The 19,646-nt window shown below is 40.2% G+C and overlaps 1 protein-coding gene across 3 annotated transcripts in view; it reads right to left on the bottom strand.

The window, feature by feature from the left end:
- LOC134533262 (lipid storage droplets surface-binding protein 1) overlaps positions 1 to 19,646 on the bottom strand; it is a 103,224-nt gene that overhangs the window by 8,864 nt on the left and 74,714 nt on the right. For all 3 annotated transcript variants that reach the window (XM_063370697.1, XM_063370698.1, XM_063370696.1), the window contains exon 6: positions 10,914 to 11,171. In XM_063370697.1, the coding sequence (XP_063226767.1) occupies positions 10,914 to 11,171 (258 nt within the window). The remainder of the gene's footprint in view (positions 1 to 10,913; positions 11,172 to 19,646) is intronic.

The raw sequence follows: 19,646 nt of genomic DNA, 5'->3' as shown, positions 1-19,646 counted from the left end.
TCCGCTAGTCGATATCTCGATTCTATAGTCGATGATGTTTGAATTTATTCTATCATCCTGTTTGGAAACGTCAAACACCATTAACGGAGCCTTGTTCTTGAAACTGTCGGGACTCAGTATCGGTGACTGTCTCCGCCCATTGTGCTTGCTGAAACTTGGCGTACATTTGATATGCGAGATGAAATCTTACACTTTCAAAGTCCATGTTCATATCAAAACATATGGGTAGCTTTTTCTGTTTAAAAATATTTTTACATTACGTATTTTACAGTTATTGAATACGGAGCGACTTACTCCTGCATTGAGCTGTCTTCCGGTCTGAAGCCTGACGATAATGTATCTTGGTTTTTCCGTAGCGAAGCTGGACTTTACTATCCAATTGATACGCTGACTATGAGGCAAGCCAGGATAAGTTTCCAGGCTCCAGGACCGGAATGGTACATCGAAGTTCTTGCCATTTTCTATGTTCTTCAGCATTTTGACTCGTTCAACCTTACTTACTTGGATGTGAGGTAGCATCCACTCGATAGACTGTAGTGTTAGCAAGACATCTTGAGGGTTTTCTGCAGTGGCGACAATTGCATTAATGTGCGTGTTGGCTAGAAGCAGTACGAGCTCTTGTTTCGAATTAATGATTATATGCTTGTAGTCCTCAGCGAATCCAAGAACCATGGACAGAGGAACACAAACTTCGAACTTTCCTTCGGCATAAACAGGAAGCTTATATTCATCCTCGAGAGCCCAATCGGCCATCTTTGCAGCCGACAGTTCTTTTGGCGTGAGCGAAAGGTAAATTTTATAGCAGATGTTATGCTTACATCTCTCGTCTGGTCTACCTCGACGCCATTGAGTACATATGTAATGCGCTCGATTAGGTGAAGAATACCATTGCAGGATATTGACGTCGTTGTCGGATGCGTACCATCCACTTTTGTCAGCGAGCCTCTTATACGTAGAAATGACTGGGAAGGTAAAGTACAGATATCTTGGTGCTGTACAGCAATGTGTACTTCTGAAGGTAGTGCGTACGGTCCGAGCAGGAAAGTCTGGTACTCGTGCAATTCCATTTTCGTAATTCTGTCATCAAAACTGACCGGATCTTCCACGTTGAGGTTTTCGTCTTCCATATTTATTCGACACTTGTCCAATACTAAGAAGATACTTTATGCTGGCAGGTGTTAATGTACCGATGTCTGGTAGTGAACTGATCTTATTCACGCCAATGCAATTTCTTTTATAGCTGTTCGGTGTCACAAACTTTATGCCCATCGCTTTAAGTGCAGACGTAATGTAATGAAAATTCACCAATCGTTCTCGCTGGTCAACGATTCTGACGACGACTTCGTGTGCGCACTTCACGACGACTGGAACGTTAATGATGCTCTGCGGTACTTCGACCAGTTTATATCCTGGCGGGACCATTGGCGAAAACTCGTGCAGCATGTTGCTTAGTCTCCCGTTGAGATACGTTCCACTTGCCAAATTACAGTTTATTCTTATGACATTCACAGGCAAAATGTTTACATGACGCGTAGATTCGTACGTTCTTCCTGTATCATACACCTTTGGTTCGAATCCGAGCATCGTACCTATGGTGCCAGGTTTCGTTAAGTTGACATTTTCAATGCATGTTAGAATGTTTTTTTGAGTGTTTGGATATTCACGCAGTTGAAAGTCTACATCCTGTGGTAACATTTCTCTGATGTAATTTGTAATGTCGTCAATTTCGTAAGAGCCAACAGGTAACTGTATTTCATGAGCGGTCCCATCATTTTTAAGAAGCAGATCTTGCAATTTTCTTCGACATAATTTGGTATTGAATTATACTTTTGAAAATCTACGAGTCCGATACACCATTCGCCGTCTAAATCCAAAGGCGGGAAATGAACTGCCCGCATCTCTGATGTATGACCTGTCAAGGTAAGTGTTATCGACATGACTAATAAATTATTAACACTGCACAGCCTTTAAATAAAAAAAACTTTTTTGCCAGATATTTTTTTTTTTTTTTTTTTTTTTAGTTTAAAAAGCGAAGGCACAAGTGTCCGCAGTTTGTTTGATTAGGTGACTGTTCGGTTTCATAATTGTAGAACAGTGTGGTGGTCCGGCCCAGGTACCACCTAAGTTCTGGCGAAGGTCGTAAATATCCAAAACTATCGTAGTACTCGACCATATTTCCAGACTTTATGTACGCCACCCAGTGCGTGCCACGACCCGGCGATGTATATAAATTAATTATGGCACGCTCACGTGTCTTTGGCTTGCTGGGTAAAGTGTCTCGCATAAACACGCCGCGGAAATTTGGTATTTTCAGTTTTCGAGCGTACTTGATTAAATCTATATTGGTGAGCGGACGTTTCGGCAGGGAACTTAAGATTTTTTCATTCGTTTCTTTATCATGCCTCGTCCTGATTTGTGAGGTTGCAAGTAGAGTCCTGCGCCGTTTTTTTTATCCATGGCAATGGCTTCCATGCTGGCATTGTGTCGTAGTGCTTCTTTTAACTGCTTGCGCTCATTCTTCGAAGTGTTGACTGCCCGCACTATACCGCTCGTCGCACCGATGAGGCCGCCGAGAGCACCCAATGCAGGCAAAAGCAAAGGAATAAATCCTCCAATAATCTTCTTGTAGGGAGACTGTAACTTTTACTTGGCTTTTTGTACGCCTGCGCCAGTCTTGCGTTTGGTCTTGCGTGAGTTAGTCTTTGACTTGATGAAGCTGGCTCGACGAGCACCCATTCCTAATTTCCTCTTGAATTTCATGATTTTGGAAACGCCCCAAGCCGCTATTTTTTCTCCTAGTCCCGCGTCTGACGATTTACTTATATTTTCGGCTTCCTGTGCCAATATCTCGTCGGCTCGGTGCCTGGATTCTAGATCCTTGCTGAGTGAATAGGCAATATCGTGCTGCTTGCACTTTTCGTCGAGAGAATTAATGCCCACGTCACCACGAGCTAACCTTTTCGCTAGTTTAGTGCCGGGGCCGCAGAACCTGTACCCGCGAATGTGTAGCTCGAAAGGTAGATTATTTATCAGCGAGTTCACGAGTCCTTCACCAATATGTTTTTTGTTCTTACATCTTCGAGTCATTACGCACAACTGACCACAAATTATAAATGTGTTTGCTTTTATACAATTTCGTCAGTACAATGCAAGTCGTCAAGCAATACGTGTGTTTGCCCGTGCGCATAACACGAGACGACGAAGTCTGTGCCCGCGAATCGCGACATGCCTTACTGTTGCCTTCTACCGTACGATGCACAATGGCAGGTCCGTCCAACTGTGGCAAAACGTGCGTTCTACTGAGTTTATTAGAGGAACCAAATGGTATTAGGTTCGAAAACGAGTACCTATATTCCAAATCGTTGCTACATCCAAAGTACCAGCGTCTGGCAACGATTCTACGATCGGTGGACGGTCTGGAGTACGTACTTTACGTTTAATGAAAATGCGGATGTAGTGCCTCCTGGCGAAGCAAGAGAAAATTCCATGTTTATTTTCGACGATGTCATGTCCGAGAAGCAAGGCATAATACAAGAGAACTTTTCAATGGGCAGGCATGCCAAAGTGGACTGTATTTACCTAAGTCAGACGTACAGTCGTATTCCCAAGCATCTGGTACGTGACAACGCAAACGTCATAGTAATTTTTCCCATGGATGAACTTAATTGACGTCACGCTTATGATGAACACGTGAACACCGACATGACATTCCAGGAATTCAAAGACATGTGCTCCTTGTGTTGGAAAAACAAGCACGGATTCCTAGTTATAGTCAAAGACTGGCCTCTATATAAGGGCAGGTACAGACAAGGTTTCGATCAGTTTATCATCAAACATGAGTCATAGCATTTCGAAATTCGGCCGTGGCAGTCGAGACTTACGTACTGCTATCAAGTCTCACGACGACGATATCTGCACATACATTTCGCTACTGGCTCAAAAAGTATAAAGTGTGAAAAACTAATTACTAGAGTACCTGCTAGCCATCGGCCAGCGCGTGGAAGCCTCGGATTCTCGAATTCGCGACATGATCGAAGTATCGAATGCCCAAAGAAGTGACGATTTGAGGACTTTCCAAAGTAGTCTGAATGCATCACTATCTCACTTGTCAAAAAATTCAAATTTAGCCAAACACAAGAAAGACATTTCTGCGAACGAATAAAAAAAAAATATAAAAGGAGATCTTGCAATATGTCTTTAGCAAGTACAATGGCGGACTTGGCCAGGGACCATCATCATGCTATACAGTCAGTCCGTGAAAAATATCTACTTGCTAGAAGAACCAGACTTGCACGTGAGATTGAAAACGAAGAGATATTTAAGCCAATCACTAGTCGTCTCGACGAACTTAAACATAAGGAAGAACCAACCATAACTGTAAAGGCAGAATTTGAAGTTGAAATGCTAACTGTAAAGAAGAGAAGGTATGAACCAGATCGAGAAGAAGAGGGCTTTACGAGTACTGAGTCCATGTACATGAAAAAAATACCGAAAAAGGGACACCAAGTTAATGCAATGGTCCGTCCATAACTGATATCGTTTACGGGTCGGAACAATGACACGACCTTAGGAGTGTACAGAAAACATAATAAGTGGTTCCTCGGTCCTAAAGAAATAGACTTTCTACCAGGAAATATTTTGCGCGTAGAAGAGTTCAAAACGTGTGGGACTCCGGGTCTGTACGAATTGTTATTTTGCAGGGAGCCTAAAGGATATCCTCACAAAGATTTACAGGAGTAGAAAAAACTGCTAGAGCTAACCAATGCACATTTTCACAATAACGATCCAGATAGTAGCGTATATAAAGACGAAGATCATGAAAAAATCAACATTCCGCTAATCTCTTCAGTGAACTAATAATACATGGTAAAGGTTTAAAAAAATGAGAAAGTGGTCAAAACTATGACTATGTGTATTGGGACGATCCCAATGAATAAGTTTATCGCCTTAGACTTCTACACACTTCGCTTGGTGCAGGAAACTATTCACACATCAACGAAATAGTCTCCATACTCGAAGAACTGAGGGAAGCCGGCTACGTACAATGAGTAGAACTGGAATCGCTCACGAACTTCATGCTCCTGCTAGACGAAAATACCTTCGTCGCAAAGGCATAGTTCACGGAATCGATGATTTATTCCAGGCGGACATTGTTGATATGATACCATATTCCCGATTGAATAAAGGTTTCAAGTACATGTTGACAGTAATCGATGTTTATAGCAAGTTCGCTTGGGCTAGACCTATACAATCAAAGAGTGCAACTGAAGTAGCCAAGGTAATGGACAATATTTTGTGTCATGGACGTGTACCGTCACACCGGCAAACGGACCATGGGAAAGAATTCTACAATGCAACCTTCAAGGCTTTTTCTGGCATCAAACACTACTCTACATTTAGTAATGTCAAAGCCTCCATTGTCGAAAGATTTAACAGAACTTTACGTTCCAAGATGTGGCGACAGTTCACAGTTAACGGAAATTACAAGTGGCTTGACATCTTGCCGAAACTAATAGGTGAGTATAATTCTACAGTTCATTCTACCACGAAAATGAAGCCAAAGGACGTAACGAACAATCGTCTGCTTTGAACAGTGTTTTCCAACACAAAGATAAAGATCCAGCTTAAAGCTAACGTCGGTGACATTGTGAAAATCTCCAAGCAGAAAGGCATCTTCGAGAAAGGTTTCACTGCGAACTGGAGTCCTGAACTTTTCCATGTGACACATGTTCGTGAATCGGAGCCTAGGACCTACTACCTCGAAGATTTGGACCACAAACCTATTCGTGGCATCTTCTATGCCGAAGAGATTCAGCCTACGTTGTATCCCAATATGTACTTGGTGGAGAAAATTATAAAACATAGAAATGGACGATCCTATGTCAAGTGGTGGGGCTTTCCACCATGATATAATTCATGGGTAGCGGATGCAGAAATCGAGAAACACTTAAGACTTTAATAATTTAGGTGTGTTTTTGTACTTGTAGTAATGTAGAATTTATGTAATAAAATTTATGTTTGTTAAAGAACTTGCAATTTATTTCTCGAACCTGTCACTTTTGTGGTATTTTTAATAAAATTACTTCATTTTGTGCATTGCCCAACCATCGATTCAATCAGTTAATTTATGAGTGATTTTTTCGACGAATATTAGAATTCTTTCCAAATGTATGGGTACACAAATAAAAATTTACAATATGGCGGTCATAACAGCTTACTGAAGGCTGGTAGTAAAGGATTTTAAGTCTCTTTTAGGATTTTGAACATAATTTATTGAAATTATTATTTTTACATATAATTAAACATTATTGCATCGATCAAGTATCGAACCAAGGACAGGAACCGATCGAATCAATTTGTAAATTGGTTGTAAATTATTTTGGTGTTTTTTTGGAAAGTTTCCCGAATTTCTAGCTACATAATTACACAATTACAAGTTGGTGCCCAAATGACAAGATGGCAGGTGTCACAATAATAAATTATTAATGCGCTCTAGCAGGCAATAATTAAACTAACATGGCGTCAGCGCACTCTAGCAGACGAAAACAATATGGTGGCCTCCAGTGAACGAAGACAAGATGGCGGATGTGACATACCAGCTGACGATATATACCTTGGTATTACTGGTGGGAAGTTAGTGTGCTGGTGGCTTCCATGGAGGAAGGATCGGTCATCATTTTTTTTTTAACCTCGCTGGTTTTGTACCGAGGACTCGAGCTCCTTGGTGTAAGCGTACATTTTATTTTTTGAAATATTTTTTATTTAATTTTATTACTAAGTTTGATTATTTAATTTTTTTATCATTTTTTTAATTTTTACCGATTTTCTAACATAAAAATTACGGATTTTCAAGATGGCGACCGTAACGGAAATTGCAATGGTGACGTCATAATCCAATATGGCGGTCATAATCCTAGATGACGTCAGAGGCTTATCAGAGACTTTAGACATGGATGCTTAAGCCTCTCTTAGGAATTTGGGTTCTTTCTAAGGCAAAAAAAATTGAGGTTTTGGAAATCATAATTTTTAAATTGTAGAATTTTTTGAGGATTTTTGGCGGGATTTTTTCCAAAAAAAAAAATAATAGAAATTTTGGCAAATTTTATGGAGTTTTGGGAAAATTTCGGCAAATTTGAAGGTCAAAGGTCAAGGTCAAAGTTGAAGGTCGTCCAAGATGGCCGCCGTGACGTCATCGGGGATGTAGGTTCCAAGGTAGCAGTAACAGCCACACACCACACCCTGAAACCTGTGCTAGGAACCCCATTCGCCTCGCGATACCTTTAGGTTTCAACCACATGTCAGCTGAACGGGTTGAAGGGGTTACGCTGGTAATCTCGTTCAGATGGGTCAACTCAGCATATCATTATAGCTCTTCCTCAACACTTCCAAGTCGCGACGAAATGGAGTATCCATGTCCCTGTGGTTCTAGGGAGCTCGTGCTGGTGGTGTTAGGTCTGCCATGACGGGAGTTATGCCAGCCATATCCGACACGTTAAATTTCGTGCAGCATTTTTCGCTAAATAATCTGTGTGATAGTCTAAAGCATCTATGATTAGGTACGTACAAAGTTTGGAAACAAAATGGTGATTTCCCTTGACAGTAGCTTTTATATTACACTTGTAGATAAGCCTTAACTAATCCTTTTTGACTTTTACAGGGGAGTAACTGTTACTAAACTTCTGTGAGAGCATCCTCCAACCCACATGGCACAAAAATTTCAGACTTATTTCTGTAATGCAGTAGAAACATTACAATCCTTCAGTATGGTAATGTTACAATCCTGAAATGTATCTGGAAAAAATTTCTGAATTAGCTCCCGCACCCCTCCCTCCAGTGTACTAGTAGAAACTCGTTAAATGAGAGAGAGCCATATACACAGTTATCATCCAAAACAATCACCGAGTAAGATGTGCTGTATTATTTTTAAAATTGTCTATTACTGTAAAAAAAAAAACAGCTGTAATTTTCAATAGAGACCCAAAATAAATTAATTTTGAGGTCGCTGCTACACTTTTTTTTTCAAAATAATGACACTTTCAAACATTATATGTTTTTGAGGTAAAAAAAAAATATATATTTATACAACACACGAACATTTGAAAGGTAATTGGTCCCAAGGCCAAATGCAGCAAATCCATCAGAATTTTAGATAGCCTCTGCTCAGATAATAGAGACCCAAAATAAATTAATTTTGAGGTCGCTGCTACATTTTTTTCAAAATAATAACACTTTCAAACATGATATGTTTTTGGGGTAAAAAAAAATATTTATACAACACACGAACATTTGAAAGGTAATTGTTCCCAAGGCCAAATGCAGCAAATCCATCAGAATTGTAGATAGCCTCTGCTCAGATAATATTATCTTCATAAGCACTGTATACAGCTTATGTTGCACATCTAGCACAAGAGACGAAATTTCATGATTCATTACCTAGTATGCATCCTAAGAAATATTCTAAATCAAATTTAATCCAGAAGACCTTATCAGAATTTCTACCTGTTAAATCGTGAAACGAAAGTGACCAACCCTGCTTCTTAGCTCATGGCAAGATATCTATACTTTTATTTTTTATATCAAAATCATTGCTATTATTATGCCCTAAATTCGGCAGTACTTCCTTCCTTCATTTAATATATCCACTTTTCCTCTTGTTGCTAGGAGATAACAATTCTCTCCATATCAGACTCTTCACTATTACTAAAGTGTCTTACAAGATAGGCATTTCTCCTACATTTAATATATTCACTATTCCTCTTGTATGCTAGGAGACACACAATTCTCTCCATTTCAGAATCTTCACTATTACTAAAGTGTCTTACAAGATAGGCATTTCTCCATCTACTAAATTCTCCATGACTCTCCTTGTAGTCTGGAAATTATAAAGCCATCCCCTTCTAAGTTCTCTACTATTCTCCTTATATATCAGAAAGTATTAAATGCTCCCCTTTAATTTCTTCACAACCCATCTTTTATCATATTAACTAAAGTACTCTCCTTCTAAGTTTTCTCCACGACTCCCTTGTATTCTAGGAAATAAAGTGTTATGTTCTCAGCGACTATGTGTGTCCTATAAACTAAATTTTTTATATTCAATTCTCGAAGTATCATAATAAGTGAAGGCAAGATTATATGGTGAATAACGATAAAATTGAAATAGGGAAATTGAAGTCAATACACCGAGTAAAGGGCGATTTGCCTAACGGCGGATTGCCTAAAAATGAATTCGTTACGGCGATTTGCCTAAAGTCATTTCGCCTAAAGGCGTTTTGCCTAACGGCGATTTGCCTAACGGTGATTTGCCTAACGGCATTTTCCCTAATGGCGTTCTGCCTGATGGCGATTTGCCTAACGGCATTTTGCCTGACGGCGATTTGCCTAACGGCGTTTTGCCTAACGGCGTTTTGCCTAAAATGTTACTATGATAAAAAACTCTTTGCCTAGTGGCGAATTGCCTAACGGTATTTTGCCAATGGCGATTTGCCTAACAGTGTTTTGCCTAACCTTACCTAACCTAACCTAACCTAAGCTAACATAACCTAACCTAAGCTAACCTAACCTAACCTAAGCTAACCTAAGCTAACCTAACCTTACCTAAGCTAACCTAACCTTACCTAACCTAACAGCATTTTGCCTATCAGCGGTTTGCCTAATGGCGATTTGCCTAACGGCGTTTTGCCTAACGGCATTTTGCCTAACTCCTATTTGGCCAACGGCATTTTTCCTAACGGCGATTTGCCTTACAGCATTTTGCCTAACGGCATTTTGCCTAATGGCATTTTGCCTAACTCCTATTTGGCCAACGGCATTTTGCCTAATGGCATTTTGCCTAATGGCGATTTGCCTAACGGCGTTTTGCCTAACGGTGTTTTGCCTAAACGGCGTTTTGCCTAAAATTAGGCAAAACGCCTTTAGGCAAAACGACCCATGCCCAATACACCCCTTAACACCGGAATGGATGTCAATACATTGCTTTACACCAAAATCCAGCAAAAGTACCTCAAATGCCTCATTTTATCTATTGAAATAGATAATAATAACATAAATTTTTATTTTATGCCTTTTTTAAAAACATAAAATGATATCTACTAATTAATTAAAACAATGTTTTAGTTTCAATGTATAGTTTTTACAAAGTAAAACATAGTGATCTATAGCTACACAGTCACATGGAAATGTGTAAGTATATTGATTATGGGTTTTTAAAATTGCATATAGAGTTTTATTTTTATTATTTATACACTAAACATAACTACCAATGAATAATAAATGTTATTGTTGCAGTTTTTTTGTTTAATTTACTGTTATGAATATATGTATTGTTTTATGTACTCATTTTAAGTGTCTTACCACGAATTGCTAAAGCATTCGATCAAAGTTATTGTGCTACATATGTACTTATTAAATGTAATTTTAAATTTTAATGACGCTAAAGACGAGATACTCAATGTTAAAGACGAAACATGCTCTTTTATAGCACCATAAAATCTTGGCTCTATCTATAAGCTGGAAAGTCTCTCCTCGTAAATTCTCCATGACTCTCCTTGTATATTGTATATAATAAAGTAATAAGTCATCACCTTCTAGTTTATCCATAACACACTTTGTATCATATTAACTAAGGTTCTCTCCTCTTCTAAGTTCTTCAACGACTCTATTTTTATCCTATTAACCAAAGTTCTCCTCATCTAAGTTCTCCACTACTCTCTTGTATTCTAGGAACTAAATACTTTTATGTTCTTCGCAAATGTCTTTGTGTACTGTAAACCCTGTAAACTAATGTCCCCCCATTCTAAGTTCTTCAACGACTCTCTTTTTATCCTATTGACCAAAGTCCTCCCCCATCTAAGTTCTCCACAACTCAAAGTTGTCCGCAACTCTCTTTATGTCCTGTAAACTGATGTCCTCCTCACCTGCAGCAGCATCTCGGCGAGCGCCGCCACGTAGTCGGCGAGCGCGGCCACGCAGGCGGCCAGCTGGCGCGGCACCGCGGCCAGCCCCGTCGAGGCGTGGTTCACCAGGTGCACGCCGCGGCGCGCCAGCTCGCGCGTCACCATGGCCACCAGCCCCTCCAGGCTGGCGGGGCGCGCCTGGTTCTCGGGCTCGCTCTGGCTCAGCTCGGCCCACAGCGCCAGCGCCTTGTCGCGCACCGCCTTGGGGTCCGTCGCCATCTGCGGCCCAGCCACAGCCGACACCAGTCATCTCATGTTGCACACTGCCCATGTGCTGGCCTACATGCAATAAGCATATACGTAAAGTTTTCATAAGACATAATTATGACATCAATCCCGTTTCACAGTCACGCTCTTACAAGTGCAGGCAGCCCCCCTTCCCTCCTCCTCAGTGAGAAGCTTCTAAATTCCAGGGACGTCCCCCCCCCCGGGATCTACATCCATGGCTGTGACCATTCCCCATTTTTAACATTGTTTATTTAGAAGTTCTACTTCACACTTTTCATTTTCTGTGGAACGAAAACTGGAATTTTTGATTTTCTAAAAAGCTGGTTGTTTGTTGGTGGGTTTTATTAAAGTACATCTGTTTCCGTCACCTACCCGATTATTTCATCTCGTGTCACCTTCTAGTATTCGGGGAAGGGGGGAAGGGCCAGACCCTGTGAACAGCTCGGGGGCTCATTTCTCCCCTTTATTTCGGATTACTTTTCCTTCCTGTAACATTGAATGGGCAAACTCGCAAACTGATGATACGGAAGCATTCATTCAACTACTGAAATTTCAAGAAACTAAAGTGAAATATACTGGCCTGGAAAATGTAATAAGAGATATTGGTTTTAATTTGAAAGCGATTTTTGTTTCAGAGTGATGTATCTTAAAATAAGGACTGACGAGAAAACATTAACTATCGATGTGTTGAGACGTTAAAATTACATAGTTACTCAAACGAGTGATTGCAAAAACGATGATAGTTGAACATTACCAAAGAAAACACGATGAAAACAGTAAACTTTCAAGTTTCACCACAGCCCCCAGAACCTCTGCAACAGTGTGAGCTAACTGTGGCACCTTCTATACTAATACTATGGCTTTTTTCAAACGCCTTCTTAAAATATCCTATAGCTGAAACCCTTCAGAATACTTGAAAAGTGCTTCTTCAAGGAAGACAGTCGTTTTGGTTCCTTTTCCGAGTAGTGAAAAGATCCATGCAGAATCTCAGATAGAGCCTTTCTTGAAAAGACTAGTTGCTCACATGTTTCCATACAACATTGTGGCCTTTGAGTTATGTGTGGTGATATCTTTTAGTAAATTTGTAATGATGATCTGTTTCTTAACAAAACAACTGCTTGCTGTCTATGTTGAGTGCCAAATGTTGTATTTCTTTGTTTAAATGCCAGGTCGTGTAAGGGTCGAAATAATTAGGATCTTTCGTGGCTACATTTTTACTGATTGCAGCCTTGAAGTTAAACGATACTACAGTTAAGGCTTCATCTGTAAAGGACACGTACTGGCTATTCGGAACAGCTTGTATGTAACAACCTGAATTGTGGTGAGACAGGTTAAACTCAAGGAATGATGATGGAGAAAGACTGCATTGCTGGGCCCAACATTATTAATGTCACGTATCGCAACGATGTGTTGTGGTGAACACAGCTGAAAATTTTTAAGGTTATAAATCCTCGTACATTGTAAGTCCAAATTTCAATAAAAATTGTGAACAATGGATTAAAATATGCAGCTCACCAAACTATCACTTGATACGTTGTAATTTTGACGAAATCTGTTGGAGAACCGTTCGTAAAGAAATGCACAACACATTTTTTTCTCAAACTGATTTGGACAGTTCTTTTGGCAAATCGTAATCCAATGCTGAAGCCCTGCGCTGAAGACTAGGATCACACTGTGTCAGGACAGTAGCCAGGATTTTGTGAAGGAGTAGGTCCAATATGACAATTATATTATGTATTTTTGAAGTGAAACTTCTTTGCTGGTGGGGTAATAATTTTCGAGAATTACGAAAATTCAGATCTCATAAGGGTAAATAGCTAGATATGTGGTGGGGGGAACCACCCATGACATTGCAGGCCGAGGTTTTGGGATCGAGTCACGACCTGCCTGTGAGCGAGACCTGAGTAGTATGTAAATGTATGTCCGGGCACTGGCTTCTGGCAGTGGATTGTGTAGAAGGGGATTGACGGTCCACCATCTTGGACTGTGACGTCACTATGGCCATCTTGGATGCTCGTGACCTTGACCATTGACCTTGACCTAGAAATTTGACCCTCAAAATTTGCCAAAATTGGGCAAAAATTGCACAAAATCCTCAAAAATCGCCAAAATTTCATTTCTGTCGAAATAAATTCCGCCAAAAAATCTCAAAAAATTTCACATTTCAAAAATTTCTCTTTTCGAGGGAAAAATTCCCGTTTCAAAGAAAAATTTCCCGTTTTTAGTCAATAAAAATACCAGAGGCTAGAAATGTCCATACCTATATAGGCTTAAGCATCCATGTCTACAGCCTCCGATAAGCCTCTGACGTCATCATGGATAATGTCGTCACCGTTGAATTTCCACTACGGCTGCCATCTTTAAAATCTTTATTTATTATCCGATTTTAATGAAAAAATTTAAAATTTATAAAAAAACAATTAATAAAATTTTTATATACATATTAAAAGAAATTACTTTTATGACACGGAGCTTGGAGTCCTCGGTTCGAACCCGACGAGTGCAAAAAAATTAAAATGGCGACCGATCCTTCCCCCGTGGTGGGTGCAGGCAGACTGGCCCCCACCACTTTGTTAATAGCATATATATAGTCAGGTAACATGACGTCACGTCCGCCATCTTGTCTTCACTGCTGGAAGCCATCATCATGTCTCGTCGGCTAGAGTGCGCTGACACCATGTTCGTTTAATTCTTATCCACCAGAGTGCAGTTATCATTTATTATTACTGTGACACCCGCCATCTTGTCATTTGGACGGCATATTGAAAATCCGTAATTTTAATGCTAGAGATGCGGGAAAAAGTTCAAAATTCATTAAATAAATTTGCAATGAATTTGAATATACTGATTAATTAGATCGTCTAAGGTCCTTGGTACGATCCTGGATGATGCAAAAAAATAAATAGAACTACAATTTAACATAATAGTGACAGGTTCGAGAAATAAAACAGCTCAAGTTCTTTCACAAACATAATATTTATTACATAATTTCTATTCTACTACTGGATCACTTGCCAAAGCCAGCAATCTTATAATCATTTAGTTCCGCATCGGTGTGAAATGATTTATTCTTAGCTCCAATCGGTTTATACTAGACAGAGACCAACCAGAACCTTTACTGACAGAGTCCTCCTCTTCTTGACAGAGTTTCCGGACACCGTGTTTAACAGTTTGCTTCACATCGTTAGAACTGTAAATTACTGCAGCCGATGTCTTGAATGCACACTTCTTCACTTTATCATCGAATGGATACGGCTTTCCATATATACAGTCCAACCACAAGTTATATTTTAATGGACTGTTTGTTGCTACGTCATCAGTAAGCTGATTGATTATGTCCTGTCTGATATCATCAAGAAAAGTACAAATATCCTTCGACTCACCTAACGTATTTAGATAATAGTAGTCTTTCAACGTTCCACGAAATGCAGACTGCGCCAAGTAGAAGCCATTATCGTTTACTTGTAATCACCGAACACAGTCTTAGGTTTATTTTCATGTTCAGACGTCATAACAATCGGTTGCTGCACATCTGTTTTTTTGCTTGTACGCTCACGTTCACCAATATAAACCGAGGAGTCGAACTTTCTACAGGTAGTTCAACAGAAGGCGCACGGACTTCACCTTTACAGTTTTTCGCATGTCAACGCAAATTATCAATTCGAGTAAACCATTTATGGCACTCATCACAGCGAAACTTCATGCGAGAAGGATTCTTCGTACATCTACTCCTCTCATGTCTCCGTACATCATGTGCAAATGCAAAGGACATATCGCAGTAGCCACAAGGATGCCTAGTTGAAGACAAACCCGAACCAGATGTCGTTGTAACTGTAGGTGTACCACTTCCAGGCATACTCTTATGCACATCAATGCATCGTTGTTGTATAGAAACCTTTACTTTCTGCCACACTGCAGGGCCTTTGCAGGTCTCCGAGTGATGCTTCAAATTAGCATTTCTTGTAAATTGCTTGCGACACTTAATACAACCAAATATTTTACGATAAAGGTTCTTAGCACATTCCCTCTTCTCGTGTCGATGAGCATTGCTGATGTTTGAGAAAATCTTGTCACAGTAACGACATCGGTGTTCGTTAGTTGTTGACGATTCACCATCCATTGAAGTCACCATCGAGGGCGAAACAGCGCTCGTCGAGGTTTCATGTACATCCAGCACTACCGGCATTAAAGTCTCTTCTGATGGTAGTATCATGTCTGTTGAAATCTCCTCCAATGTTGACGTCGTCGTCGTTGCCAACGGGATCTGATCCTTCTCCGTCGTAGCTGTCGTCAAGGTTCCCGTAGTCGATGGTACAACATCCATCGAGTTCGACGTTAAAGTCGGTATAGATGCCATCGAGTTCGCAAGAACAGGTAATTACGCGACTTATGCACCAGAAGAAACAAACTAGGTGATCCGTACACCGTCGACGACAGTAACAAACTCAGCGACCTTCTGTCTAGGACTCGCTTATATACATGCACCGGATGGAATAATACGCTAGTCAATTCAAGAACAATTTACTATAATACTAGAGTCAAAACAACATTAAAAATAGAAGCACCATCAACAAAAAGGAAGCACATTCTGGAAGCACCGTCAACAAAAAGGAAGCACCGTCAACGAAAAGGAAGCACATTTTGGAAGCACCGTCAACGAAAATATGGCACCCTCAACGAAAAGGCAGCATAATTGTCATTGGCTCCAATATTCATTGGCTCCAATATTCATTGACTCCAATATTAATTGACCCCAATATTCATTGGTTCCAATTGCTCCAAATGTGCCCATAGCTACAATTCGCGCCATCAGATCCAAAGCTCCAACACGCAATGTACGCAATGTTCGCGCAATACACACAATTTACACGCAATAAATGTAATGAAAACACAGTACACGCAGGAAACGAAATGAAGAAATAGTACACACAGGAAACGGAACGTACACACAGTACACACAGTAAACGGAACGAACGCATAAAATTCTCGCAATTGACGCACAGTGCACGCAAAGTACACGCAATGCACGCAAAGTACACGCAATGAAGAAATAGTACACACAGGAAACGGAACGTACACACAGGAAACAGAACGTACACACAGAACACACAGGAAACGGAACGAACCCGTAATGTTCTCGCAATTGACGCACAGTGCTCGCAATGTACGCAAAGTACACGCAATGTATGCAATGTACGCGCAGGACAAGCATTTAATGAGAACGAAGCACGTTTGGACGGAAATTCTATAAAACGAAAGCTCATTTAACGATATATATATAATGTCTTCTACAGTCTATGAGTCCAACAGTTTTTATTTACATTAGTCATTGGCTACAATAGTCATTGACTCCAACAGTCTTTTGGCTCCAAAAGTCATTGGCACAACAACCATTGGCTCCAACGTCTTTTGCTTCATAAGCTCCAATGATATTTGGCTAGAATGCTGCGAGTCTAAGAGACTATGAGACTACAATTCTACGAGTCTACAAGACTCCTACAACTGCCTACGAGTCTACGAAGCTCAAAATACTCCAGCAGCTTTATGTTATAAGATTACAAGACTACTTGTTTACGTAGCTACAAGTCAACGTGGATACTTGGCTACGTAGCTACAAGTATACGAGGCTCCAAGACATCATGACTATGCGGCTACTACCCATGAGGTTACGAGACTACGTGACTACGAGTCTTCAAGTTTACGAGACTGCAAGGCTATAGAGCTACGAAGCTTCTAGAACATAAGTTTACGAGACTGCGAGGATACAGGACTACAAGTCTACACGAGTACTTGACAACGAAGCTACAAGTCTACATGGCTCCAATTGCGACGTCTGTCTTCGGCTGAATTTTCTCTTTGGCTCCAACTGCTACAGCAGCATTATGTTATAATATAACAAGGCTACTTGGTTACGAAGTTACACATCTACAAGTCTCCAAATGTCGCATCTGTCTTCGACGGCATTTTCTCTTTTGCTCCAACTGCTCAAAAGCATTATGTTATAAGATTTCATGGCTACTTTGTTACGTAGCTACAAGTCTGCGAGGTTCCATTGCATTATGTCCACAAAGCTTCCAGGACACGAGGCTACATGGCTACGAGACTACATGTCTCTAACTGATTACAATAGCACCATTCAGTGGTGAGGGTTAATTTATCTCATGCAAAAAATAACCTGTTTAAAAAGTGTCGATTACTGTCAACAGATGACACCACATGTTGCTTACAGGCACATATTATTTAGTTCTTTTATATGGGATGCGGGATGCTCACTAACGATCGCAAAAGAAGGAGGGCTTCGCTAGACACCAAGGAGAAGGAAGTTCATCCTTCCAGTTAGTGTTTCACAGATTTCTCAGAGCTTATTATTTGACTGAGTAGTGGTTGTTAATTTTTTTAATTCCACCTAATAATTAATATTACAAGTGTTGACTAAGTAGCAGAAATTCACTAATTAAATGTAACATTGAATAAAATAACATGACTCATTAAGTAAAAAATCCTTCATGTAGAGATTAATTGCTCATCTGTAAACAGGAGCACACGGAGATACCCACCATAATATTGTCAAGAATAATCAGGAGCACACAAAGATACGGAGATTATCCAGAATGTGCTTCCTTTTTGTTGATGGTGCTTCTATTTTTAATGTTGTTTTGACTCTAGTATTATAGTAAATTGTTCTTGAATTGACTAGCGTATTATTCCATCCGGTGCATGTATATAAGCGAGTCCTAGACAGAAGGTCGCTGAGTTTGTTACTGTCGTCGACGGTGTACGGATCACCTAGTTTGTTTCTTCTGGTGCATAAGTCGCGTAATTACCTGTTCTTGCGAACTCGATGGCATCTATACCGACTTTAACGTCGAACTCGATGGATGTTGTACCATCGACTACGGGAACCTTGACGACAGCTACGACGGAGAAGGATCAGATCCCGTTGGCAACGACTACGACGTCAACATTGGAGGAGATTTCAACAGACATGATACTACCATCAGAAGAGACTTTAATGCCGGTAGTGCTGGATGTACATGAAACCTCGACGAGCGCTGTTTCGCCCTCGATGGTGACTTCAATGGATGGTGAATCGTCAACAACTAACGAACACCGATGTCGTTACTGTGACAAGATTTTCTCAAACATCAGCAATGCTCATCGACACGAGAAGAGGGAATGTGCTAAGAACCTTTATCGTAAAATATTTGGTTGTATTAAGTGTCGCAAGCAATTTACAAGAAATGCTAATTTGAAGCATCACTCGGAGACCTGCAAAGGCCCTGCAGTGTGGCAGAAAGTAAAGGTTTCTATACAACAACGATGCATTGATGTGCATAAGAGTATGCCTGGAAGTGGTACACCTACAGTTACAACGACATCTGGTTCGGGTTTGTCTTCAACTAGGCATCCTTGTGGCTACTGCGATATGTCCTTTGCATTTGCACATGATGTACGGAGACATGAGAGGAGTAGATGTACGAAGAATCCTTCTCGCATGAAGTTTCGCTGTGATGAGTGCCATAAATGGTTTACTCGAATTGATAATTTGCGTTGACATGCGAAAAACTGTAAAGGTGAAGTCCGTGCGCCTTCTGTTGAACTACCTGTAGAAAGTTCGACTCCTCGGTTTATATTGGTGAACGTGAGCGTACAAGCAAAAAAACAGATGTGCAGCAACCGATTGTTATGACGTCTGAACATGAAAATAAACCTAAGACTGTGTTCGGTGATTACAAGTAAACGATAATGGCTTCTACTTGGCGCAGTCTGCATTTCGTGGAACGTTGAAAGACTACTATTATCTAAATACGTTAGGTGAGTCGAAGGATATTTGTACTTTTCTTGATGATATCAGACAGGACATAATCAATCAGCTTACTGATGACGTAGCAACAAACAGTCCATTAAAATATAACTTGTGGTTGGACTGTATATATGGAAAGCCGTATCCATTCGATGATAAAGTGAAGAAGTGTGCATTCAAGACATCGGCTGCAGTAATTTACAGTTCTAACGATGTGAAGCAAACTGTTAAACACGGTGTCCGGAAACTCTGTCAAGAAGAGGAGGACTCTGTCAGTAAAGGTTCTGGTTGGTCTCTGTCTAGTATAAACCGATTGGAGCTAAGAATAAATCATTTCACACCGATGCGGAACTAAATGATTATAAGATTGCTGGCTTTGGCAAGTGATCCAGTAGTAGAATAGAAATTATGTAATAAATAATATGTTTGTGAAAGAACTTGAGCTGTTTTATGTCTCGAACCTGTCACTATTATGTTAAATTGTAGTTCTATTTATTTTTTTGCATCATCCAGGATCGTACCAAGGACCTTAGCCGATCTAATTAATCAGTATATTCATTGCAAATTTATTTAATGAATTTTGAACTTTTTCCCGCATCTCTAGCATTAAAATTACGGATTTTCAATATGCCGTCCAAATGACAAGATGGCGGGTGTCACAG

The sequence above is a fragment of the Bacillus rossius genome, chromosome 6, assembly GCF_032445375.1.
Source record: "Bacillus rossius redtenbacheri isolate Brsri chromosome 6, Brsri_v3, whole genome shotgun sequence".
NCBI classification, from domain to species: Eukaryota; Metazoa; Arthropoda; class Insecta; order Phasmatodea; family Bacillidae; genus Bacillus; species Bacillus rossius.
Note: the sequence above shows the minus strand (reverse complement) of the source record. Positions and strands in the feature narration are given on the sequence as shown.